This window comes from Delphinus delphis, chromosome 7 (assembly GCF_949987515.2).
Source record: "Delphinus delphis chromosome 7, mDelDel1.2, whole genome shotgun sequence".
In the NCBI taxonomy this organism is placed as follows: domain Eukaryota; kingdom Metazoa; phylum Chordata; class Mammalia; order Artiodactyla; family Delphinidae; genus Delphinus; species Delphinus delphis.
This window is the reverse complement of record NC_082689.1, coordinates 63,781,716-63,808,468: the sequence shown is the minus strand read 5'-3', so window position 1 is coordinate 63,808,468 and position 26,753 is coordinate 63,781,716. Positions and strand designations below refer to the sequence as shown.

At 42.9% G+C, this 26,753-nt stretch overlaps 1 protein-coding gene across 1 annotated transcript in view; it reads right to left on the bottom strand.

Annotated features, from left to right (window-relative positions):
- The window catches only part of STK39 (serine/threonine kinase 39), a 309,660-nt gene that overhangs the window by 183,835 nt on the left and 99,072 nt on the right, over nt 1–26,753 (bottom strand). The window contains exons 6-10 of the mRNA XM_060016642.1: nt 17,315–17,424; nt 16,943–17,044; nt 14,390–14,523; nt 6,748–6,796; nt 6,580–6,645 (exon numbers count right to left, since the gene is read on the bottom strand). Coding sequence (XP_059872625.1) covers nt 6,580–6,645; nt 6,748–6,796; nt 14,390–14,523; nt 16,943–17,044; nt 17,315–17,424 — 461 coding nt within the window. The remainder of the gene's footprint in view (nt 1–6,579; nt 6,646–6,747; nt 6,797–14,389; nt 14,524–16,942; nt 17,045–17,314; nt 17,425–26,753) is intronic.

The window sequence follows — 26,753 nt, the reverse complement described above, 5'->3', positions numbered from 1 at the left end:
GCTGTTTCTGCTTCCAGACCCGGTGCAGACTGGAGCAGCACCATTGCCACCTCCCACCTCAATCTGAACGTCACACGCTAGCAAAGGGTTCCTTGTCTGCAAGATTGCTCAGAAATCATGGAAATCCTATCATTAACCTCCTATGAATGTACAACCATAATGACACCAAGCAGATATGTTTCCTTGAAAAAAGACTAATGACCCAGGACATTCACTTTACTTTTTAATGTTTAATATAAAGAAGGAATGTAACATTAATGAATTCTTCCTATTAAGAGGTAATTGTGTTTACAGTGAAGAAGCTGGCAGATACCTCCTTCCGCATGTGCCAACATCACCAGTAAAGGACTAAATCAACATGATATGCCAAGAGGAACGTGGCATCACTTCCTAGATATTCCCGTCAAAAATGCATACACTGAATCTAATCGTAAAGAAATATCAGACAAACCCAAACTGACGGACAGTCTATAAAATAACTGTCCTGTACTCTTCAAAAGTGTCACAGTTGTAAAAGGAAAAGAAAGACTATTCCAGATTAAAGGAGACTAAAGGAGACATAACAACTACATGATTCTGGATTGGATCCTGGACCAGGTAAATGACCAATGGCAAAATTGGTATCAGATCTGAAAATTAATCCTGTCACTGTTAATCTCCTGATTTTGACAATTATACTGCTATGTTAGAGAATGTCCTTGTTTTTAGAAGATACACACTGAAGTATATTTAAAGATAATGGTCATCATGTCTATAGTTTTGAAACATTCCAAAAAAAAGAGTGAGAAAAATATATACAGAAATGTTTGTACTATTTTGGTATCATTTTTGTAAGTCTGAAATTATTTCAAAACAAAAAGTAAAAACAGTAGAAGTTATCAATGCATGTCAAGTATTAAATAAATGTGAATTGTAATATTCCTACCTACTGATTCCTAAGCACACACACAGGAGGATCAAAAGGAACCAACAGGGCTTCCCTGGTGGCACAGTGGTTGAGAGTCCGCCTGCCAATGCCGGGGACACGGGTTCGTGCCCCGGTCCGGGAGGATGCCACATGCTGCGGAGCGACAGGGCCCGTGAGCCATGGCCGCTGAGCCTGCGCGTCCGGAGCCTGTGCTCCGCGGCGGGAGGGGCCGCAACAGTGAGAGGCCCGCGTACCACAAAAAAAAAAGAACCAACAGCCTTGCGTCCTTAATATGAAAGCAATCTTAGAGACTGATATAAGAAATTCTGGTACCCACAAATACCACCCTAGTTTTTCCAACTCACAGTGGTTCCGCCCAAATGTAGCAGTGACGCAATACCCCTTTCCTCCTTCTGATAATCACTAACTGTTTCTAACTTCTCAATTTCATAATTAAGAAAATTCAAACCAAAAATCCTCCAGTGACTCCACTTCCCATGAAAACACAGACCACCATAATAAAAAGATACACTGTGTATTACGTTTCCCCACCTCATCCTTTCTCTGGCCAATACACGTTTGGCTAAGCGGTTGGCATTTAGACATCCCTTTGCCCCTGCCCTGCCCTGCATCGATGGGTTTTAGCCACAGAAAAGTATATGATATGAGTGTGAGTGTGGTGACTCAAGGTTCATTTTGCTAACGTAAAACAGAGACATCAGCCAACTCGGACACTTAGATGTTCCTACAGAAAGTGCACACAGCCTGAAGAATCTGCATTTGATTCTAACAGAATGACTTACACCTTCTCTACCCAGTGATTCCAGTAGCGTAAATGGTGGAACACCTCGCGGTCAAGCTTTCAAACCTCAAAAGATGGCTGGAGACAGGCCGCTAAAAAGCCACATGAGAAGGACTAATGGCTATGAAGCCTTTTCTTCTCATGCACAAGGATAAGCGAAAAGTTGAAAAGAAGTTATACAGCTGCACTTCACCCTGTTCTCACGGGTCATTATTAGCACTCTCTCATTTACAAGTTCCAGAGTGTGCTGAGGTCCAGAAACATCAAACCTCCCATTACCCTTTATCACATTCCTAGGGTCAGACAGAATTTCTATTTCACAGTCAGAAAAATCAAGGCAAAAGAAAATTAAGATGATCCCTAAACAACACTACCTTTTAGCAAAAGAACCCAGAATGGACCAAATACGCTACCTTCAAAAGAAAAGAAACAAAAAAACCCACAAATATCCCTGATTTCTGCAATTAATACATCCAAAAAAAAAATCATTTTATGTCACTAAATTACCAGAGAAGCCACACTGGCCTGTTTTATTTTTTTCCTGATTTACAGGAGTCATTGTGGATGCAGGGAAGATCACATACCCACATGGAATTATGTGGCTCTCAACTAATGCTTCACATCCTGGGCAAACATGAATACAATGAGCCTCTGTCTCTGTCACACCAGAAGACCACACCGATGGGCTCCACAGGCCCTCCTGAGAGCAGCTACAATACCAGTCCTTCTCCCTCTTAAATATGAGAGTTATTCATGTTACTGAAAAATAGCTCTTAATACTGATTACCATAAAGGAGGAGAAGCAGAGACTATGCTTTATGACAACAAATTTCAAATCTAACATGGTTGCCTAAATGTCCTGAGCTTGGTCAACAGGCCCAGCTGTCACGTCAACACTGGAGTATCAATGAACTGTCTGTTCCTGTTTTAAAAACAACAAATTGAGGTGACCAAAGTCAAGGGATCAACATCGACAGTTATCGTCTAAGGAACAAATGCCCACCAAGAAACTAGAGCACCATCAACTAGTGGGCACCACAGCAAACAGGAAGGGAGACAGCTGAGCAGGTGCCAATCAAGACAAGTCCAAGGGTGAATAACACAAATAACACTGAGGACTCCCCTGTATCAACTTTTAAATTAAATTTACCTAAACACCGTAAGGACCTAAGACAAGGAAAGACATAGCGCCACAAAGGTTTTCAACGCACATGGCAATTAAAATAATATTTACTTCCTAGTGGCCAGTAAGCCCGAATGAGGAGTTTCAAACAAGGAAAGTATGGTTGCTTATCAACATCACGAGTCCAGGGGAATGAGGGCAGTCTGCCTATTATTAACAGGAAGCCTAGGAACAAGTATATGCCAAGCACTTGGGAGGTTCAAGTGATAGACACACAGCGTTTCAAATGATCTTTCCTTGGTCCACTGAAGCATGTGTTCATTGAGTCAGCAGACATTTTGTGGGCACTTACTATGAACAAGACACACACTGACTGATGCTGACCAGGACGGTGTACCTGCCACGGAACCTACTGGCAAGGAGTAAAGTATAGCTGATAACCAAAGTGCACTTTAAAATGAGAATTATGACAGGAAAACAGCCAACTTAATGAAGCTGGAGAGCCAGAAGAGCATTATTATGGGCCCCTGTCTTCTCTACTAAGATGGTTAAAGAACTAATTTATATTCTCCCTTTCCTCCTTTGTGTGACTCTCAGATGTGTGGCCATTTTCCATTTGAAGGGATGGATGCCAAAACAATCCCTGAGGAGCTAGTAAAAGGACAGAAGACACGCTTGGAAAATCATAATTCCCGAAACTCCGGCTGCTTATGGTTTAAGATACGTGCAAAATGGAATCTGGAATGCACAACACACTAATATGTAATAAATAATCTAAATTTAAAAAAAAAAAAAGGAAAGAAAACAAAGTGAGAGCCTGAACAGATTCCTCATTGATGGAATCTCAAAGGAAAGTATGGGTTATGTAGTAAGAACTATAGACGGTTCAAGTTTCGCTGGAGTTTAGAATATAGTTGACCCTTGAACAACACGGGTTTGGAGAGCACAAGTCCATTTATACATGGGTTTTTTCCAATAGTAAATACTACAGTACAACACAACCCACAATTCATTGAATCCGCAGATACAGAGGAACCACACATACAGAGGGCCGACTATAAACTGTTCTCTGATTTTTGACTGTGCAGAGGGTTGGCAGGTTGTTCAAGGGTCAACTGCATAAGCCGGGAAGTTGAAATGGTGTCATGAATTCAAGGCTAAGGGGCTTGGACTTTATTTGATAGGAACCTTTTTTTTTTCCCCCATTTATTTCCTTTTGTTTTTGTTTAATTTTGGCAACCACTTTTGAGCAATTAAGCGCCACGATTAGAAAGTTAATCTTGCACTAGTATCTAAGGAGGAATGGGGTGGGGGAGGAGAGTAGTTAGAAATCCACTGCAAAGGTTCAATTAAAAACAGGAGGGGGCTTCCTTGGTGGCGCAGTGGTTGAGAGTTCGCCTGCCGATGCAGGGGACACGGGTTCGTGCCCCGGTCCGGGAAGATCCTCCATGCTGCGGAGCGGTTGGACCCGTGAGCCATGGCCGCTGAGCCTGCGCGTCCGGAGCCTGTGCTCCGCAGCGGGAGAGGCCACAGCAGTGGGAGGCCCGCATACAGCAAAAAACAAAAAGAAAAACAAACAAACAAAAAAAAAACAGGAGGAAACATTCCAAGCAACGTTGCAGAGGGAAACGTGGAGAGGACTTGGAGTGGGTTTAGATAGGGAAGACAAAGAAGGAGGCCTAATAATCACCCCCGAGCTCTGAGGTCGGGTGGCTCAGAAAGCAGCAGACAGCACAGGGAGATGAGGTTTGGGAGGGAAGACACACAGTTTGCAAACACTGCACAGGGGGCTGAAGGTGTGAGGTTGGAGCTCTGGGAAGGATGCAGGCCTGGGAAAGTTCCTCCCGGGAAACAGCGACAGGATGAGATCAGAGGGAAACCAAAAACAATGTCCTTTGGGGACACATACTGTCCAAATCAATGGCTTTCTTAACAGCTTTCTTCAACTCTGGTTGGCGTTTTAGTTATCTGATCAAAAGGCCCCAGTGCTAGACTCCGACACCCCAGAGAAGTGCTCCAGGCACCTCCTTCAGCCCTCTGGATGGAGCCCTCGCACTCGGTTGGGCACTTTGACTTTCTGTTGCCTCAAACTGAAGCTTCAGCTTCTCCGCGCTGCCCCGTGGGATGTGCCACTCTGATGGACCATCGCTAGAGGTTCACTTTTCCCTCTGAGCTGTCCCAGAGGCCTACTGTGGCTCAGGGCTGCACAGTCAGCACAGCAATCCCCCATTCCTGGCCCAGGCCCACAGCCCGGGAACTAGCCCACTCCAAAGGATTCTGCAGGTCCAGGAGAGGGGCTCGATACCCAAACAGAATGGGTCATTTCTTGAAGTCTATTTTAAAATCTATTTAAAGCAATTCTAAAGCATCAGCTAAATGTGTTCCATATCCAATGTTTTCGAAAGGGCAATGTCTGGAAGTTAACAGTCCAAGTTACCCACACCTAGGCATGATGAGATGCAATCTCTCACGCCTATTTCTTTGTCAATTTTATTTACAGAGCAGACAACTCAGATTCATATCACCTTTCCCTGTAACTATTAATTGTAAAAAGGAAAACAAAAAACAAAGAAGCTTCCTCTTTCTAAATCTGTTGACTACGTCAATATGTTAAATTATAAATATGTAATATAATTTTCAAATCAAACTAAGCCAAACCAAACCAGAGGTTAAATTTTGTTAGGTTTCATACCATGATGAAATCTGTAATAACAAATAAATAAAACTCTGGGTAAAAACACATAAATAAATACACTCACACATACATACCACTTAAAAAAAAATCTAAATACTAGAATGCAAAGTTTTTCAGGTAATTATTAGCATAATTTAGTTCACACAGCGTAGACTACAAAAAAATACATGGGTCTTTTATGAGGAAAGAACCTATATCCCACAGATATTTAAAATAACCATTAAAAACAAAAGTTTTGGGCTTCCCTGGTGGCGCAGTGGTTGAGAGTCCGCCTGCCGATGCAGGGGACACAGGTTCGTGCCCCAGTCCGGGAAGATCCCACATGCCGCGGAGCGGCTGGGCCCGAGCCATGGCCGCTGAGCCTGCGCGTCCAGAGCCTGTGCTCCGCAACGGGAGAGGCCACAACAGTGAGAGGCCCGCATACCGTAAAAAAAACAAACAAACAAACAAAAAAAGTTTTGTTTTTCGTTTTGTCATTTCAAACTGATTTAAAATGACTGTCCCTCTTCAGTAAAATCCCCAGGGCTTCCCTGGTGGCGCAGTGGTTGAGAGTCCGCCTGCCGATGCAGGGGACGCGGGTTCGTGCCCCGGTCCGGGAGGATCCCACATGCCGCGGAGCGGCTGGGCCCGTGAGCCATGGCCGCTGGGCCTGCGTGTCCGGAGCCTGTGCTCCGCAACGGGAGAGGCCACAGCGGTGAGACGCCCGCGTACCGCAAAAAAAAAAAAAAAAAATCCCCCCCTCCCCCAGCCCCAAAAGATATTCAAAGATATTTTACCTCTGCAGTGTTTAAGCCTCAACACAAGCCCCTCCCCTCTGACCTTCCTTAAACAGGCTGATAAGTGGAAAGTTGAAGTCATTTGAGCTTCACACCCAAACACACAGCAGCAGGCTGAGATAACCAAAAGGCTCAGTTATCTGAGTAATCGCTGGTCAGATAACCTCTACATAACATATCCGGAGTATGTGAAATCGTTTTCCTATTTTTCTGTAGGCTCCATTTCCCTGGATGGGGAGCAGCTCCCACTGCGGCAGGAGGGCTCATAGCACTTACCTTTTTGGCTCTTTGGGCTATGTCTGGTGTTCTTGTAAGCAGCTTCTCAATCAGGTACTCTCTGTTCTGCAAAACAAATATTCCCAACAGTTTAACATCAAATACAAGACACTGAAATTCACAGTGATTTCAAAATAGCAGATTTACTTGGGTTTTTAAGCATGTTACCTTGGCTTTCTGGAAGAATTTGCATTTTAAAAGTTCTGCTGCTGTGGGCCTGAAAGATCAATAATAAATTAGAGTTGAAACAATGACCGCTCAATAAAGACACTGCCTTGACGAAACAAGTTAATCCTAGAGTCTTTCTGGAAGACCAGTTTCAGGAATAGCAAAGCCACAGACTAAATTACTCATAAGCGGGCACCAAATGAAATGGTGCCAATTTTCCGGTTCCTTCCAGACGCCTCTACTGCAAAACTCCTCCTCTACATAAACTCCTGCAAGTGAAATACCTGGGGCATGATCGACCTTCCATCCTTCATCCTTACACTTCACTAAGTGAATTCAGTGTTTCTAAAAGGTGGCAGACTGACACGTCTGTGAGCTGAATCCCTGTATTTATTAAGAAGCAGTACAAGCTGCGATATGACCCTATCGAAGAAACTGTGTCCACAGTGTTCTATGATTCCCCAAGAACAGAAGTTTCTGCAAGGGGACGATGCAGCATGTGTACGAGCTCTGTCTGGCCACCGAGTAACCCGGTCTCAAGTGTCCATGGACTATTGTTTTTCAGGGGAAGGTAATTAATAGAATGGTGATTAACAGAATGCAAATTCATCTTAAAGCATTATGGGATTGGTCTGATTGTTTCCTCGTGGTGTCATTTAACTTGTTTCTCTGTACTGTATTTCCCATAAAACGCAAGTTGGGTCTGAAGGCTTGGCTAGGTTGACACAAGCATTTGGGGGAAGAACATGTCGTAGATGACACACATCTTACTGCAGCATGGGGGAGGCACATAATGATAGGTTATTTCAGCGGGAGGGATGCTAAGTTTAATAACCGCGTGGTCCCCAGGCCCAAGATCTCTCCACGGTAAAGGTAAGTTTTCGCCACTGCAACTGGCAAGTATTCTGTTGGATGATACATTGCCACGATATGAATATCCTGTTCCGGAGAAACTTTCACCTGATGATTTTAGCATCTTTGCCTTAAATAATTATTTCATTGGAGGTGGCAGAACACTGATTTTCTACTTCTCTCATTCCTTCTATGTTTAATAACTGGCACTCTTCCATAAAGAACAGCTTCTTTCATCAATAGTTCCCGCAGCCATGCAGGAAGAATCACATATACCTAGAGGATAGGACAGTCAGCAAGACAACTGGGCTGATCTCTTCAAAAAGTCGGTGTCATAGAAGAAAAGGGGAGACGTGAGGGGACTGTTCTCGATTAAAACAGACTTAAAGGAACATACAACCAAACGCAACACATGCCCCTCTCCTGAGTCCTGATTTGAACAGGACGGGGAGAGGCTGCAAGAGACATTTAGAGATAGAGATAGGTGAGTGTGCCAGGTATAGGACAATTTTAGGAAATGACTGTTCATTTACTTAGTGTGGAAAAGCATTGTGGTTACGTAGGAACGCGTCTGTATTTGGAGGGAATGCAAGCTGAGGTATTACATCTGTTACTTATTTTCAAACTGTTCAGCAAATAAAATGTGGGTAATAGGGACAGCAGATATGGGAAATGTGAATAACTGCTGAATCTCAGTGTTGTTGTAGAAGCAAACACTACAATTTTTGCATCTTTTCTGTATGCTTTAAATTTTTCATAATAAAAAACTGGGAGGGAGGAGGGAAGCATGACTGAATATCATTAGGTCTCCTCTCAGGCAGTGACTGCCAAAGGGATCATGAATATTGTGTTAAGCGGATCCAAGTTTAAAGGGAGTCCTCACACTTGAAGATATTGGAAACCAGTGCTCTGAACCAGGAAGCCCCACTAAAATGTTTCCAGGGACAAAACCCACGCGTATAAAAGAATTAGGAAACATCATTAAGTGCAACGGTATACAAACTGTGTAAGTCTGCAGGGGCCATAAACCGTATTTCTGTGCGAAGAAATTTTCTCTTTCAATTGTTATTGCTCTTTTCCTCAATTTCAAGTGGAACACTGGTTAGGGGTACCTAACAAAGAACCCCAAATCGCCATAGCCCTGCAACCAAGAGCCCCTAATTGCTAATTGCTTGGAGTAAACAAAGGTCTAAACAACAGGTGGGCCACGCTTTACATTTTGTGTTCCGTATCCCTTGGTAAGCTCGTTCAAATTCATGAATTTGTACCTTGGACTTTGTTTTTGGACCTTGTTTACCACGCACTAGAACTAAAAAGGATAACTGAAGTGACTTAACTTTGGTTGTCTCTTTAATGTAGACTACTCTTAGTGATGATTGGCAAAGTTTTGGGCTTCCAGCTACTCCAAACTCATCATTTCATTCTCTCAGTAAATATATACTGAGCATCTGCTGTTTGTCAGGCATCATGTTAGGCGCTAGGCCCACTCTAATGACTATGACAGACAGAAATACTACGCTCAGCAACTTACAGTCTGGCAGATAAGAGTTAGAGTGTGCTGTCAGACTGGAAGAGGACGGTCAGAACATTCAAACACATGAATTGTGTTTGGGGAAAGGAGAGGGCTACTGAGAAAACATATAAGAGGAACCATTACACAAGGGACTGACCATGTGTGGTACCTTACCACATGAAACCAAATTTTAAAAACCAAGAGGCATACAAAATAACTTAGATTTAACTTTTTAGAGTGAAAAGAAAAGAAACCGAAGAAAATCAAGATGGTGAAGGAACTCAAGGCCACTCTTTTGGTAGAAACCCTCATCCCCTCTGGTCAACAGCGTTACGAAACAGCCTCCCGGTGAGTCTGTCTGCCACTTCTCTCTTCTCATTCCAACCAATCACCCACACTGCTCCCTAGCTGGCTTCTAAACGAAAACAATTTCTTATCCCTCCTAATGGATTCCAGTGGCCTGAGACCCCGACTCCTCCAGCCCCATTTCCCATCACGCCCCACATGAACTCTATCCTCCAGCTACGGTGATGGTCTCCGCCATCTCTTGCTCTTTCACGACAAAGCACACACTGCTTTTCTTGCTTTAGAATGTTTTGTGACCAACTGGCATATCTTTGCTCATCAGTCAAGAACCCATTTAAATGCCATCCGTCTTCAGAGGTGTTTCTCCCAGGTCCTACAAGTAGCGGAATTCATTGCTCCCACCTTGGTGCTCACACACCAATCCACCACACTTTGCAATAATCTGTATCTCCCTGCCTCCACCCCACTAGGTTATAAGCCTTTCCAAGAAAGGGACCACACAGTATTCATTTGTTATATCCCCAAAGCCTAACACAGAGCACAAAACTGCTACAGCTCAGTTTCATGCTATCATCAAATATGGGGTAAAAATGATGCCACTAGACATTGGAGCCCCAAACCACAGCTTCTGGAGCCAGAGTTAGTCAGCACTCTAAGTATCTACTCAATATGGTAGAGAGCAGGAGAATGATGTAATGAAAACAAGACTCAGGCTAACAAAAAAGAAAAGGCGAGGGATGCGTCTGTACACAGGAGGCACTGAGGAGGGGGGCCACAGACAACCCCCTCTCTCCTCCGCACCCCACCTCCTCCCTCCTCAACCCAGGGTCAAGTGTAGGACCCATGTACAGAGAAGGCTGGGAAATGCCAGGCATACCTGGAGACAAAGGGCTGGGAATACTTTCCCTTCCCCAGCAAGGTCATTTCTATAGTAACCAAAACTGTAAAGGGGAAAAGCATGCTGCAGAGAAAACTCTTTCCTTTGGACTCCACCCTCAGCCTTCATCAACAGATACAGAAACACAATGACATGAGGAAGGAGAAGTGGTTTAAGAAGCCACGCTCCTTTTTTTAACAGGCTTAATATTTATGTTAAATAATAGGTAATTTCTACTCTATACAGAGAACTAAATAGCAGGTGTTGAATTTTGGAGTTGAATCCTACATGTGCCAAACTATCTCCATAAAAAGCACGGAAAAGTGGAAGTGGAAAGAATGAGGAAGGGAAGAAAGTGATTAGAAGGTATGAGAGAAGCCAAGATGTGTGCTGCCCATCTGATTTTAGGGTTTTTGCGTGTTTTGTCTGTTTTAGTCTTATGCTATAGAAACTACTAGTGTAGGGTTAATGTGGAACCATCAGTGCTGCCTGTCTCTTAGCCAAGTACTACAGACGAAAGAATTCTGCAAGCACCATTCTGTCTTACATGTCCACTACCAATTATCAAGCAATACAATATAATGTAAACACAAACACCATTTTACAAGAAATGCTAAAATGCTATATACCAGCAACCAAAATGATGGCCCAGACTTTGAATAATGATTCAATTTTAAATCCTTAAAAACAATGCGGAAGTCTGCAAGTACCAACATTCTCAGAAGAAAATCCCTTAAAGGATTCCAATACATATGGATGAACCAAAGTCCACTGAGACTTAAAATAATTTTCAAAGGATTCAGGATGAATGTGATACAGTTTCAATAGGAATTAAAATGCAAATTTCTAGAACAATACATTGACGTCTGGCAGAGCTGCGTTTCTCACCCCACCCCTTCCCTCAGAAGAAATATTCCAAGTTTTATTTGTTTCCAGTGGATTTATCTATGCAACAACCACCCCTTTGTTGCTCCAAAAAAAATGATAGTTACTTTTATAGTTGTCATCCATATGAAGTATATAACCTCCAAGATTAAGGCTCTTTTTTTTTAAGAATAGCAAAGTGTTCTGCTGTGCAAATATAAGCAAATCTTTACCTATGCAAATGCAGGGCACAGACCTGGATGAGGCAAACAGCTCTGACACCCAGCTCTCAGGCAATAGGAAAGTTCCACGAGCTCTCAAGGTTGACAGAAAGCACAGTTCCTTCTCAGCTAGCTTGAGGGCTCCAGCATAGGAATGATTCTGTCCTGGTCACTGTTCCCCTGTGATATATGTTTTCATTCATTGCTAAAAAGGTACTCAGCAAGACCAGGATTTCAGTACTAGTCAACTGCTTTTAGATTACAAGCAGAGGATCTATATGCTGGCAACAGAAATAAATACAATGATCGAAACTCTTGCCTTCACTCCTCAACCCACTCCAATCTGGTCTGGTTCCGAAACTCTTTTCAATGAGTCCAAATCATCCCCAAATTGCAAGCTCCCAATTGTTTGCAGGTGTTCAAGAAATACCACTGAGTACGTAATACAGACCAGTCACTGTGGACAAAAAGAGAGACAGAAAGATGAGAGGCGCAGATTCTCCTTCTAAAAAACTCAGAAACTCATGAGGAAATTGAATATGTAAGTCAATAAATGTACACAGTGTGATAAGTGCTACAAGAGACATATCATCAACATACTGCAGGAAACTCAAGGTTGCAACAACTCTACTTGGTCAGGAAGAAAAGGCAAATAATGAATGGCAACCCCAATTTCCTGAATACTTAGGAATGCTCCGGCACTGTTCTCTGCTTTAAGGGCATCATCTCCATCGTCATAGCAACCCTATGACGTGGTGTTATTAGGCCCATTTTACAGACAAGGAAACTAAGTCATGCAGATGATGTAGGGCTAGGAATCGCACCCAGATGTATGTACCTTTGAGAACCTGGGGCCTTTGAACTAAGTATTGAAAGACAGGTAGAAGGGGGACAGGAGAAGAGGAAAAAATCTTTGGACAATATAAACAAAGGCAGAGAAGATAAGAAATACTCACAGGTTTCTTTCAGACCTGAGCAGCAATTAGATGTTTACTTATTAATTCAGTCATGAATACATATTTTTTAATTGCATCCTGTATAATAAATAATTCAACAATTATAATATTGCTTTTTTCCATTCTCACATTTCCTGAATCTTTTTTCCCCAAACTTCCCACGTCGTGTCTTTTCATTACAAGAAAAAATCACCTGGGAAGTTTGTACACCAGTGACACTCTCTGTTTGTTATAGAGGACAACTGCACGATAGTGAGAACAGATTACATTATACAGAAATTATCTAACAGAAGTTCTTAACCTATTAATACTTTGTAAATCAATAATGTTACCAAGAGAATACTCTGAGGGAAAGATGTTGTGAGAATTCGAATAAATTCTGTATGGCTCTCTTCTAAAACTTTTGCTGTTATTATTGTTGTTGTTTGGTGGGGTGGTGGGAACCTGATATTTGAGCTCATATAATAAATAAAAACTGGAAAGACTTTCAAGATTATTGAGAAGTAAGGATGGCTTGTTAAATATAATGTATGACGGTCTAATCTAATTTATTTTGACCAAATTATAAGTCTCCTAAAGAAATATATTTATCAGTTAGTACACTAACAGTTCTACCTACAGAATCCTTTTTGGAAAGAGCTGGAATCGTGCGGCATTACACATCACCACTAGGTGGAATCTCAACTATTTTGAGAATCACAAAGACCATAAGTCACAACCCAGTCTTTCTAAAGGGGAAAACAAGTTCTTCTCTCACTGGGCTTTAGAGGATCAAAGTCTGTCTCCTCGGTGATGCTAAAAACTTACGCTTGGAGATGACACCAAATACAAGCAAGTGTTGCACCCCTTTTACAATAAATAATTTCAAAATGCTTAACAGCAAAGAGTCTTTAAACTGGCTCCATGAGAGAGGTAACTAACTGATATAGAAAAGATTCAAGGCAAATTCAGTAAAATGTAAAGGAATGAACAGAGCTCCTACAGAGAACAGGTATAATAATGGAAACTATGTTTATTCTAGAGAAGGGTAGCCTGCTCAAACAGTAGATCGCTGTGCGAAGGCAAAAGGCTTAAGTTTCATCAAGAACTTAAGGATAAAGGAATCCTTCGAAAAGCAGGGTCCTTCCCTGAAAAAGAAAGTTCCAAAAGAGAAGCCAGCTTTTATGTTTTAGAACGTTAGGTATCAAGTTGGAGTCCTGGGTGGATCAGGGTAGCCAGTAACTTCTCAGCAGCCTCTCCAGGTGTGTAATCCAAGTTCACCTTACGTTAGGACAATGCAGCACACAGACAAGCACTACAAAGGGCCTCTCCCCACCCAAGGTGTATGCTCAGTTCACGTCCTTAACATTCCCCTTCAAGTGACAAAGGACACTGGGCTCTACTATCACCACCCAGGATATTTCAAACTCACAGAAATGAAGAAGAAGAAACAAAACTCAGAAAAAAACAGACATACCTCAGTGCAGGGCAATAACCCAAGAATAAAGAGGAAATACTAAAGTTAATTTAAAACCATTTGCTTCTATTTATACGATTAATCTTTCGAATGTAAAAATGTTAATCTTCTTTACTGATAATCTTTTAAACAGCACAAACAACTTGTTCTGCGGCTCAAAGGAAGCTCATGCAAAATGCAACAGCTCTGCCTGGTTTAGACTGGAGCTGGCAGGATATTCAAATCCTGAGAGGTCAGCGCAACCTACACAGTGCAGAATATTAGCTCAGCTTCTGAATTCACCACTGCCAATTGCTTTTGATTTCTGTTTTACTTCACTTCCTTTGATGACGGAGCCCACACCTAACAAGCACCACCAATCTTATTAACACGGAAAATTTTCCTCTGCCTCTCCCTCGTCCTCACTCACTTCTCTCCCTTTCGGACCCAAGCTTCCACTAACAGGTTGGAAATCTGGGGACCAGAGCTGGATTTCCCTTGAACTGGATAGAACTAAACTTCAGGACTCCTCACACAGCCCTTCCCCATCCACAAACCAAGCTTTGTCAGGACCCCACCCAGTCATGATCACTCACTCATCCACCCAGTTTGACATACCTTTTGGAGGGATCTTTCTGAAGACACAGTGAAAGTAATTTTCTAAAGGACTTGCCGTACTTTTTCATCATCTCCTTATCCTCTACTCCTGTTTCTAAAGTGGGTGGATCATTTTGCAAAGTCAACATCAACACCTGCAGCAGAAACAAACAGGAAGACAGGATCTCAGGACAGCAGTTGCTACAACTGAGTTTTTCATTTTCCAGCAAAGCCTCAAAGACCCTCCTTGATTAGGTACAAACGTGCTTCCCCATGATTTTCATCTTCTAGAAAGTGTGCAAAGTATTCAGTTCCCTTTGCAAACCTGTTCACGTGCCCTTTCACCTTTTTGTTATTCCATTGACAGAACTTACAAAATCTGCTCTATGTGTTAAGAGTGCTCTCCCAAAGGGGCCAGGACAAGGGCTTCCTGGGAACTAGCTCTCACAAGGCCTGCAGGAGCACATAGCTCCAGCACCAGCTTAGTGCAGGCTGTGCTCTGGCTGGGAAAGGGGGCAGTGGAGGGTAGAAAAAGAGAGGCCCAGAGCAGCAGGGAATGTTCACGTATACAGGTTATTACTAAGGAAGGGACCGCCTGTACTCAAGGCTTCTGTAATACATTACCAGCCCTAAAAATAAATCCACAACGTCCCAAGAGGTAACACATGGTCTCCCTTTTTCTTTTTTAAATGAAAAAACATACAGAAAATTGCTCAAAGGCTTGGCAAAACTGAGACAGTAAGACACTGACAGATAGCTGGGACACAAGTGAGTTACTAAAAACCATAACCAGAACAAAAGTCCATGCTGCTTTTGGAAAGGGACAAAACAAAATCAAAACACAGGTTTCACATCGAAAAGGTAAAAAATTCCATTCTTTCACACTAACGTCAAAATTATTTGTTTTTTTAAAAAAAAGTGTAGAATTTGTAGCAAACTATTGACCTATAAAATGAAAAAAAAACTCATTAATGCATACATCAGCCTTAATTTATGCAAATGCTATACACGCCAAGACACTGTTCAAACGCTTTCAGATGCGTGAACAGATGAAGGATTAAAGTGACAGTATATTGTTTGTGGAGGATAATAGCAAACCGAAGAAAAGTGGGAGATCTGTGAGATTTTAAGAAAAGTCCTGCAGGACTTTAGGCTAGAATTAGCAATGTGACTGGATTCAAGTGGAAAACACTAAAAAGTAGGGAAAGAAAGCAAACAAGAAATAAGAAAAAAATAATAGAGAAAAACCAGATGAAAGAAAAGTCCTCAGCGCTGTTTCAGTGCTTTTCCCCCAAAAGGTCACTTCAGTTGTTTACACCTCAATTTAAAATTTTCTGCTGACAAAATCAGGTGTGTACACACAACCCCCAAATCTTAACTATTTAAAAAATATGTAGATAAATATAGAGAGAAAAACAGTGTAATAACTACACTAAAACTTTAATAGGGATTGTCTGTGGTTGATGAGATAGATTATGGATGACTTTTCACCTTTATTCTTATTTGGACTTCGAATTTTCTACAATAAGAACGTATTAACTTTTTAATCAGTAAAATCATTTAACTTTTTTTTTTATCCTCAGGTCTTTTTTTTTCTAAATCCTCTTAAAACTTTCCCGATAAACTCCTAGGAAAAAGTTGAAACAAACATGGACCATATTCTCTGTAAAATACCTTCATAATTTCCATTCCACTATTTCAGCCACAAAACAAAATCCATTTGGGTAAATTAGCCCTGACCCCACCACCTCAAAACTAAGAGAAATAATGATGTAGGCTAGTTAAAAGAATAACAAAAATAGGGACTTCCCTGGTGGTCCAGTGGTTAAGAATCCATCTTGCAGTGCAGGGGATGCCAGTTCCATCCATGGTCAGGGAACTAAGATCCCACATGCTGAGGGGCAACTAAGCACCACAACTAGAGAGCCTGTGTGCTGCAACTAGAGAGAAGCCTGCGCACACACCGCAACGAAGTGAAGAGCCCGCAGGCCGCAACTAAGATCCCATGCAGCCAAATAAATAAATAAATATTTTAAAAAATAATAACAATAAAGGGTAACTTCCAAAAAAATAAAATAACAAAAATCTAAAAATGGTATCCAAATGTATGTTAGTTCCTAAAAACACTGGGCTCCCTTATTTCAGATGAGTCACCAACATGACACTATGAGAACAGGAGTGAAATGTTACAGACCATGGGGAAAAAAAGGCCTGAAAATTTGGGAAATCCATCTGTAAAGATGATATCACTATAATCTATTTTTAGATTTTTCTTGGGGAGCTGGGGGTATTCGGTGATAGAGAGAGTAATGACCAGCATTTGTCTCATCTATCAACCTCCATCGACCAATCTGATCACATTCTTCTGTGCTAAGAACGCAAAGCAAGCTTCAAAGCCGGCAACTGTGCTACTTTTGTCCCATTCTGTCCGCTGAGAGCATCAGCTAATATTTAACTTGGCTGCACCCCTCCATTAATTCCCCTTGGGTCTAAGAGAGAAATGACTATGTTTAAGAGAATGGATTCTGTTAAATCATATTTCAAACCCGACATAATATTTCCAAGAGCAATTACTTTCATAGGAGGATATTTGTGATAAGGCGCTGCTCCTGTGGCGAGTTCAATGGCAGTTATTCCAAAACTCCACATGTCAGCCTTGAAGTCATAGCCTCTCACCTAAGAAGGGAAGCAGGGAAAAAAACACAGTTATACAGCCGGCATGTTATACATGACGGGGTCCATATTATGTCAGAAGTCCACGGCCGTGTGTGCACAACCTTGAGATTACTTTGCTAAGGCCCAGCAATCGGGAATTAAATCTTGCATGACGCATTCTAGTAAAATGATTGATTTGAACAAAATGTTAGTGTACTAATGACATGTATTGTACAACTATACTATGTCAATCAAAACATCACTTTTATTTTATTTATTAATTTATTTCACCTGTTCCATGACTTCAGGGGCCATCCAACACGGGGTGCCAACGAATGTTTTTCTTACTTTATTCCGGGTAACATCACCCCCTGTTGCTAAGAAAGCACTTACCCCAAAATCTGAAAAGAAAAAAAAAAAAAAATCACCCTTATTTTAGGTAAGACATTATGGCTTACAAATTCTGCCTTTAAGAACATCTCTTTTCCTGATGGGCCTCGCAATGGTGATGACTTGCTCCAAACACTGTGGAGCTCTCTCAGCCATACAGCAGGGCAGTCCTGCCACCCGCCATCCCCTACACCAGCGTTCCCCAAACTTTTTGGCACCAGGGACCGGTTTCGTGGAAGACAATTTTTCCCCGGGGGCAGGGACGGCCGATGCTTCAGGCGGTAATGCCAGCCGGAGCAATGGGGAGCGGCAGATGAAGCTTCGCTCACTTGCCCACCCGCCCCTCACCTCCTGCTGTGCGGCCGGGTTCCTAACAGGCCGTGGGCAGGTAGCGGTCTGTGGCCTGGGGGTTGGGTACCCCTGCCCTACACTTCAGAGAACGCCCTCATCACAGGTTATGGGTCAGCAAGCTCACCAGTCCAAAAGCTCAGCATATCATTTTTATATTTTCTACCAAAAAGGTATCACAAGTCATAACTAACCATAAAAGACCACAATAAAAATATACATACATACATTTAGGGCTTTCCAAAGCCCTAAATTAAAGGATCTTAGCTTTTAGCTAAGATTCATTTTAGAAAATCATTTATAAGAATAGCATCAATGGTAGTAAAACTAGCATGTGTTTCTTTTTATGTTTTCTTTTATTATGATTATTTTCTAGCCTCTTTAATCCCACATCATCAATGTTTGGGGAGCGGATTTCTTCCTTGAAATAAAGCATGAATAACACACAACTTCCACATTCCCATGCCCTTCCTTGAACAGTGCTCAGTAACACTTTAGCCAAAATCATAATGGCAAATCCACAAACCCAGGTACCTAAAGCCAACATGCCCAGTTTTGCCCACACGTAGCAATCAACACAAAGGATAAGCCCAGTCAGTAAAGACTGGGTTTTTTTTCAACGTTTGCTTTCTGGATAATTTTCATAGATATAGACGGAAAGGTTTGTAGAATGAAATAATACTCTTCTTGACATCCATTATATATTAGGAGTTCTTCTTGTGAGGACATGAATTAATTAAGCATACTGTATACGTGCATGCATTTATGCAAAAATTATGTTTGTATATGTGAAAGTAGAGAGGGAATACCCAGTGATTATTAATGCATGCATCTGTGCTTAGAGTTTTACTAATGGTTAAAATTAGTTAGTAAGTTAAACTACCAACTACTTAGGGCTAGTACAGACCTACCAGTAAGAGCCAACTCAAGGGCACCTCAATAGAAAGCTGGTGAACAGTTATAAAAAAGGGATGTCAACACCTCAAAACACTGCAGCAGATTATGCAGTGTGGACCCCTTCAAACTGCTCTCACATGACTCTCCTTTGCTGGCCCCCTTCGGTGACTGCCAGGATGATGGCAATTATCAAAGAACAGCGTCAAGTACAAACCAAGGTCAAATATTAGCATTTGCGTTAGATCTACATTATTAAGTTATGCAATAACACTGGGACCAGTTCCCCGAGTTGAAATCTGTTGCCTGTTCCATTTTATTTACGTTTAAATTCACTCAAATCCCAATAGGATTACAACTTCAAGTCAAAGGAAAAATTGACAAAGGGTGTCTTTATTCCAACTGCTACTCTCGTGTTAATAGTGAGCAAAAGTATATTCTGAAAATGCTATATAATTTAACTTGCATGTATGTGCTGAACTCTATTTGAACTCTTACATTACAGTCAGAAAAATCAAGCTTTCTGAAAAGAAACCACTGAAACGGTCTCCTTCAGGTAGGAGGAGATAAAATTCATTCTCTTACAGAAGAGCTAGGTCAACTTAATCATTTGTAAGTATCTACTATATTTGGCTAGAGGAAGAAACAACATGATAAGGCTTTCGAAAATATAAATTTCAACCTCATTTGTATTTCGGAAAAGAAGTTTAACAGTGAATCCAACATTCTGTTTTTATTAAAATAATTGTGTAACATGATAATATTAAATAAATACATATCATCTGTAAATAATTAAGGATATGGGTAAAAGTTGTTTTAAGGAAAAATAAATTCTTTTCCATGCAGTTGAAGCAACTCTACACCCCAAATATACATATATCTTCCTAAAAGATATAATCTAGACAAAAATCCATTGTTAACAATAATTGTTTTTAATTCCTTAAAAATACCATCTGATGGGACTTCCCTAATGGCACAGTGGTTGGGAATCCGCCTGCCAATGCAGGGGGACACGGGTTCGAGCCCTGGTCTGGGAAGATCCCACATGCCGCGGAGCAACTAAGCCCGTGCACCTACAGCCCGTGCTCCGCAATAAGAGAAGCCACCACAGTAAGAAGCCCGCGCACCACAAAGAAGAGTAGCCCCCGCTCGCCGCAACCAGACAAAGCCCGCACGCAGCAATGAAGACCCAAGGCAGCCAAAAATAAATAAATAAAAATTAAACAAAAAAAACCAAAAACATCTGATTACATTACACCTTTTAAAGCTGCAAAAACTGCTGAGAGAGATGCATAGTTGCAATTCATTATTGACAATGCCTCTTCAATGTATTTTCCTGATTCACATTTGTATTCACAGACTCCACTTAGAACACTCACTTTTAACTCCTAAACAGACGGTTAAACATCTTTAAAGCTCAGAAGAAAAATTCCAGAAGCAGAAAACACCAATCCTAACATCTACTCACCCTATGACTACAGAATAAATGTACAATTTGCTCATACGTATGGCCAGTGTATATAGAAAAGGATTTATATGTACTGTGAAAGAGAACTTTTGGACTGAACTTTGTAGGGTGCTTGTGTAAACAGGAAGATGGGTGTATGCTGTGGAGACAGCTTACATGTGACAAGAGCAGTGGAGGTGGCAGAGCAGAAAACAGTGAAAAGTGCCCTTGATTGCTGAAGGGGACCTCCAGACAGCCCAGGGGAGTGGAGGCAGATACGTGTGGGTCAGAAACCATGAACATTTCTCTGGCAACATGGAATCAAAGGCTACACATCAAGTTAGTCAGCCTCAAGGAATAACTGCATCTCAAACCAGAAAGAGTGCGGTCATCCTGGTAACGAAAAGGCTCTCACATCTTTTGAATCCATCCAGTTCTCTCCTTCCCCAGCCCAAGAGTCCTGGGGCAGCCTCCGAGGTCACCACCTCCCTGCTTTCCCCAGACCAGCCTGCAGCAGCCAGGCACTTCTATGTCACAGGCCTGACGGCTCCTTAAAAGTCTTTAAAGGCTCCCTGCTCCCCCAGGATAAAGTCAGAATCCCTCAGAACAACATGCAAATCTGACTCCCCTTTCCTCTCCCGCCTCATCTAACACTACTCCCAAATTCCAACCTTGGCATCATCCCAGTGCATTGTTCCCTCCACTAAGGGGAGGACCATCAGCAGAGGACACTCTGCTGGTCCTTATTAATGACAGAAGCGGGCTTCCCTGGTGGCGCAGTGGTTGAGAGGCCACCTGCCGATGCACGGGACGCGGGTTCGTGCCCCGGTCTGGGAGGATCCCGCGTGCCGCGGAGCGGCTGGGCCCGTGAGCCATGGCCGCTGAGCCTGCGCGTCTGGAGCCTGTGCTCCGCAACGGGAGAGGCCACAACAGTGAGAGGACCGCGTACCGCAAAAACAACAACAACAAAATGACAGAAGCATCTTTGGCATCCTGACTCTTGGTGCCTTGTATGGTTAAGTTTGATGTACCCTCATCACCTTTCCCTCATTTGTGGCATACGATTTAAGTGACTTTGGGAACTGTCTTGTTTTGATATGTGAACACTAAGCCCTGTGGAGGACCTGCAGGCGATTGGGGTGCAGCTACCTGATTTAGCAAGTAGCAGACCTGCCAGGAAATCGCACAGCCCTAAGGAACCAAGGCAGGATGCTCGGTGGTTAGGCTGAAGACGAAGCTATTCCCCAACTGTGTGACTCCAGCAAGGCACTTAACCTTTCAGGCTTCTTGGTTATGCCTGTTCTTACATTATTTTCACATTTATAACACCCCTCTACTTCTTTTTACCATGGATAAATAGGCTTTATAATAATTGTTAGGCAGATCAATAAGCTACTGTTCTCTGCCTTACAACTGGGCTGAGGGGATAAGCATGAACGTTTTTACAGTGGTAGATATAAAATACGAGAAGAACATGCTTCCTGACCTTAAGAATATTACCATCAAGGAGGGAGAAGGCATGAAACAGAACGTGTAGAATCAAACGCTATGCTCTGCTGTCCATGTAGAAGTGGAAGAGTTAGGACTGTAATAGCCATGAAAGACTCCATCTCGAAGTGGGCCTTGGACCTGGCCTTGAAGATGAGGTTGAGTGTTGGACAGACGAGCCCAAAAGGAAGTGACCTTCCAGACAGAGAAGCAGCACGAGCAAAGCACAAGTGTTGCGTCAAGAAGAAAAACTGTCTGACAGCTGCATGGCTCAAAAACTCAAATACTTACAGGGGCCCAGGCAGGAATAAGAAGGAGGGAAGGGGGTCCTGCAAACCAATAGCTCCATCTCAATGGTGAAGGGCACTTGATATCTGTCTCAGCACAGGGGGACATTAGGAAGTGCAGGGCCCTTCCCAGGAGCCCATCCCCAGGTCTAAAGCAAGCTTCTGCTGTTCGGCTGGAAAAGAAAACTGTCATAGAGGAAAATGGCCCTGTTTTTGCAGATGCCCCAATTTTCCCACAGAAAGCCAAACACTGAGATCTTGATGTAAAACCTCTCGTTTTTGCTGTCGCTGGCAACAAATTCATTAAAAAAAAAAAAAAAAAAGTGGAAAAGCAAGATAAAGCAATTCCGCCTGCCTGATTTAACCTGCAAAACTAGTCTGCCAACTGTGTTGTTATATGATGTCTAAAATTTACCTACAATACTTCAATATACACCGTGTGATATTATATTTGTGGTACTGCAACCCAGGTGGTCAACTGGTGTTCTGAGCCAGAATGCCCAGCGCTAGAAGGGTCTCGCAGCACTTGATTCACGATGCCAGAGGCAGCTGCTAGAAGTATTTCTGTTATCCGTATCTAAGTATAGATAAGTATGAGCCAGGTGAATGCCCAAAAGGGACTACTGTTGGGGAAAAGAGTCACCTGCTGATAGGCAAGATGCATGTTAGAAACAGGCTTTCACTGGCAAAAGTCAAAGTAGTGAGCACACAGAGAGGGGCTAAAATATTTTAGATATACTCCCCATCTGGCATGAACAGAAAGAAAGAATCCAGCCAGGCCCAAGAGGAAGCTAAACCCCTAACCAGTTTTCTGCCTAGTTAGATTCTAGATGCCAAGCACAAGTGTACGAGAAAACTGCATCTGGAACGTTGGCATGTCGGCTTCGAGTGAATTTTTCATTCACCTAGAAGGACAGAGAGCAGGAATCTCCTTGAGCTTACGGAATAAACTGGGAGAAATCTCTAGGGTTCTTGCTTGCTAACGAAGGGCAATATTTGGTCTGAATCTTGATTTCCTTAAAACCTGGGAGTGACGCTGTAGGTGAGTTAGCCGACCCGAACCTACCTCAAACATCTATAAAATCTACTAATATCTGTGAAAGGGAACCTGAGTTGTGCATGGAAAAAAAAAATGGCTTAGGTCCATTCCATACTTGGCTAGAGAGTAATAGAACCAACATTTGAGAGCTCAGAGCTTCCTAAATCATATTCAAAATGGGTTGCAACAGATACTGATCCTTTAGACCTCCGAGTGGCTGGTTGCAGGTCTGGGGCAGCGAGAGTCACAGTGGCTACAGGGGCCCCTGGTAGTTCCCTGCCAGAAGCAGCCTCTCTTTCCCAGAGGCCATGGTCTGGAAAAGGGAAGAAGCACTGAGCCTGTCAAGGAGCCCAACTACAGAGTCTGAGTTGCAGGTAAAGGAAGCTGTACTTGATCCAGTTACTACCCTGGACTACTGTTGCTTTCTCTCTAGTCAAGAGGAGAGCTGGGGACAAGAAATCATGCAGGGATGTTCAGGAAAACAGAAAGGCTAGAAGCAGGAAGACCACAGCCATAGCCCAGGAGTAAAATCAACAGGGTCTATATTTGAAGAGAGACTCTGAAAAACGAAAGCATGAGACAAATCCTTAATGAAATGTGATAATTTAGTGAGTACTGGAATTAAAAAAGAGGAAGGAATAAACAAGATGAAATAACTTGCCAAGGACCATATACCAAGTTACTGAAGGTCTGAATGAAATCCACAGTCCTTCACAGAGGAGTTTTAGCCACATAGCCCCAGGCTCCTTTTTGGGAAAATTCGGTGTATTCTTAGGTACCGGAAACACAAAAAGGAATAATGGGGTTAATATTCCACAACTCCTACGCTCTTCCCTGAGTAAAGATCAAGTTGTGATCACCCAGCATAGAAAAACTGGCTTGAGGTTCTCTGGTTAATCCTAAATGTCATATTTATATCATCAAAAACAATCCCTGCATAATTTGGTTTGATTCCCAGTTGTTGTTTTTTTCTCATGAGAGAGTCAAGACTTTACTGGCAAAGCTGAAATGTACTTCTGAACACCCAGGAAACATTTTCAGGGCTGCCAGCATCCGGCCTTCGTGAGTCTCACAGGTGTCCTTAAAATGTTATACATCCAATGTTGGTGAATGAAGAAGCCTATAGAGAAGCACATTATGATTTAAATTATGCAAACTATGATAATGGGTATAAAACAGAAGCAAATATTTTCTTAATTCTGTTAGGAACTGCATGAACAGTTGTTTTGCTTTAAATGACGTATTTCGTTCTTTTCATGTTGTTTTTATAGTAAAACGTGTGTCAGTGGTGCAGCGCCCCCGTAGGCACAGTAGTGTCCAACCGGCGTGGGTGTCGCTTTGATTTTGCACAGCTTTGATTCAAACACAATGCCAGCCTTCTAGTGAGAGCTAACATGGGAAAATATGACATTAATTGAAATAGAGTGACTATTACATGACCTAAACAACACGAATAGAAGAATTATGTTAAGGTATCATCTTCTGTTTGCTGGTAATTTCAAGGTGTCCTTTCTGCCCCCAGATTTTCTTGGTGAGAGAGCAAAGACACAGACCAGGATAAGTGAAGGCTTTAGCAATTACAGAATCAGAGGCATGCCTCCTCCAACTGCAATCCAGACTTATTCCATGCAGATTACTCTTCCTAAAGCACAGTTCTGATCACAGCCCTCTCTGGTCAAACTCTCTCCCCACATGGCATCTGAAGAATAACAAGGCAGAATCCCCGGCCACAATTCATCCTGTATGTAGGAGCCAACAGTCTCCCAGTATTCTTTCCTTCTGATTGCAATGTTTACCCCATTATCACATCCTTGAGCACAGTGCTTTTCGCTTTTTTAACTGACCTAATCACTTGTTTCTCCATTTTACTTTTCTTTAATGTATAATTAAACCCAGCCTTTTCTACCAGTTTTACTGCTTGTTTTATTTCTGTTTGTAAATTAAACAGGAACAACTCTTCACTCTCCTGGAGGCTTGCCATCTTCAGGGTGTCATCAGACCTCCAGGCAATAAGAAGCAAGTCTGCAGGGGCAGGACGGTGGGGAGGCAAGGGCAGCACTGCCTCGTGCCTGCTGGGAACCCCTGAAACCAGGCAGGAGAGAGCGCAGGGCAGCACTGACTCAGAGGTGGCAGAGGGGATGCCTCAAGTCCTCCAGGAGGACGCGGCGCCTCCAGGTACCTGCAGAACTCAGCAAACCCAGAGCAAGAAGCAGAGCCCAGAGCCCAGCGGGCCAAGGCAGGATGTGGCGAGACCTACACAGTGGCCGCCAACGTTCACCAGGCTGGTTTCCTTCTTGAAGGAATGTCACTTTACTCATAGGCGAAGTTTTCTCTCTACTCTAACAGTGGTGTGGGCATAACTAGTAAGAGGCCAAATAGTGACACACTTGGTGTGGGATACGTGGCACACCATGGGGTCCTGATCGTTCCCAGTGTGTCCCCATCAATGATCCCTGAAGCTACAGGGGAGAGGAGAGGCACCGAGGGAGGACACAGTGAGTAGCAAGGAACCACATTTCCACCCCGAGAAGGTACTTTGGAATCGAACAGGCCTGCGTGTGATGCCATTTACACTCCCCGCTCATCCACTTCACTTCCCTGAGCAACAGTTTCACAAGCTATAAAATGAGGGGCACAGAATGCATATAGTAGTTTCCTAATAATATTAAGTCCCTGGCAGCACACACTGGTGATCTGCTACCCAACATCCATACCCCGATCTCTACCAGCATCCTGATTTGGTGTGCCGGGCCCCAGGGGGATTAACTGTACAGATCTAAGGCAATCATGGTGTCTGATTCCTGGGCTGGTGAATGGTCTGAGGGTCTGCCCTAGTCCTGACCCATGGGATCCAAGAGGAATACGGTACAGACACTCGTGGGGATATTTTCTGCCTAACACAAGAACCACCCTACCAGGGTGGTTTCCTCTCCACTCCCCCTGCCTGTTAGGGACACTGTCACATGAGGATGTGATGCCGGGAGCAAAGGAGCCCGTGGGGACATGGGCTGCCTGACATGACTGAGGTGCAGAACAGAGAGTAGTAAAGAGCCCAAGACCTCTGTGATACCCTGGGCTCCTGCACCAACCCTGGAACAGTATACCCCAGACTGATGCTACATGAGATTGTTAAACGTCCGTATTGCTTCATCCCCTGACGGTCAAGCCCTCTGGTATTTGTACCCAAAGGCTTTTTAATCTTTACAATCCCCTGTCTTTCCCCAGTCCAGTCATGTTTATTCATACTCCCTAACTGTTAACAGTTAACCACTGCATCAGAGGCCAAAGTCGATGCAATTCCCAAATGGGCTTGGTAAAAAGCAGCAAGAAAACGATTCGGCACACAGCGCAATTCTGGAGTTTTAAACAGTTCCAGTATTAAGCATGGCTTTTAATACCAGGGGCACAAATCAAAACAAATAAATGCACCAGCGTCTCAAGGGGGCAAAAAAAAAAACATACTACAAGAAGAGCCTAATTCACTTGTTTGCCAATAGTTCTGTTTGGGGCTACGCTTACATAAATGTTCCAAAAATGGAACAATAATACACTTCCAGGAAAATAGGAGAGAGAGGTATCTTCAACATTCTCGTCTAGGTCCTTGCTACTCAAAGTGGGGTCCATAGACCAGAAGCATGAGCATCACCTGGGAGCCTCTGAGAAACACAGAATCTTGGATCCCACCCCAGACCTAGTGAACAGAATCTGTACTATAGCAAGAGCCCCAGCTGATTCGATGCGCAATGCAGCTGAAGAAGCGCTGCTCAAGGGCACCGTCTTCCTAGCAGGCACCACGGCACGATTCAGTATGACCGGAAGACCTCCAAGTACAGCCAG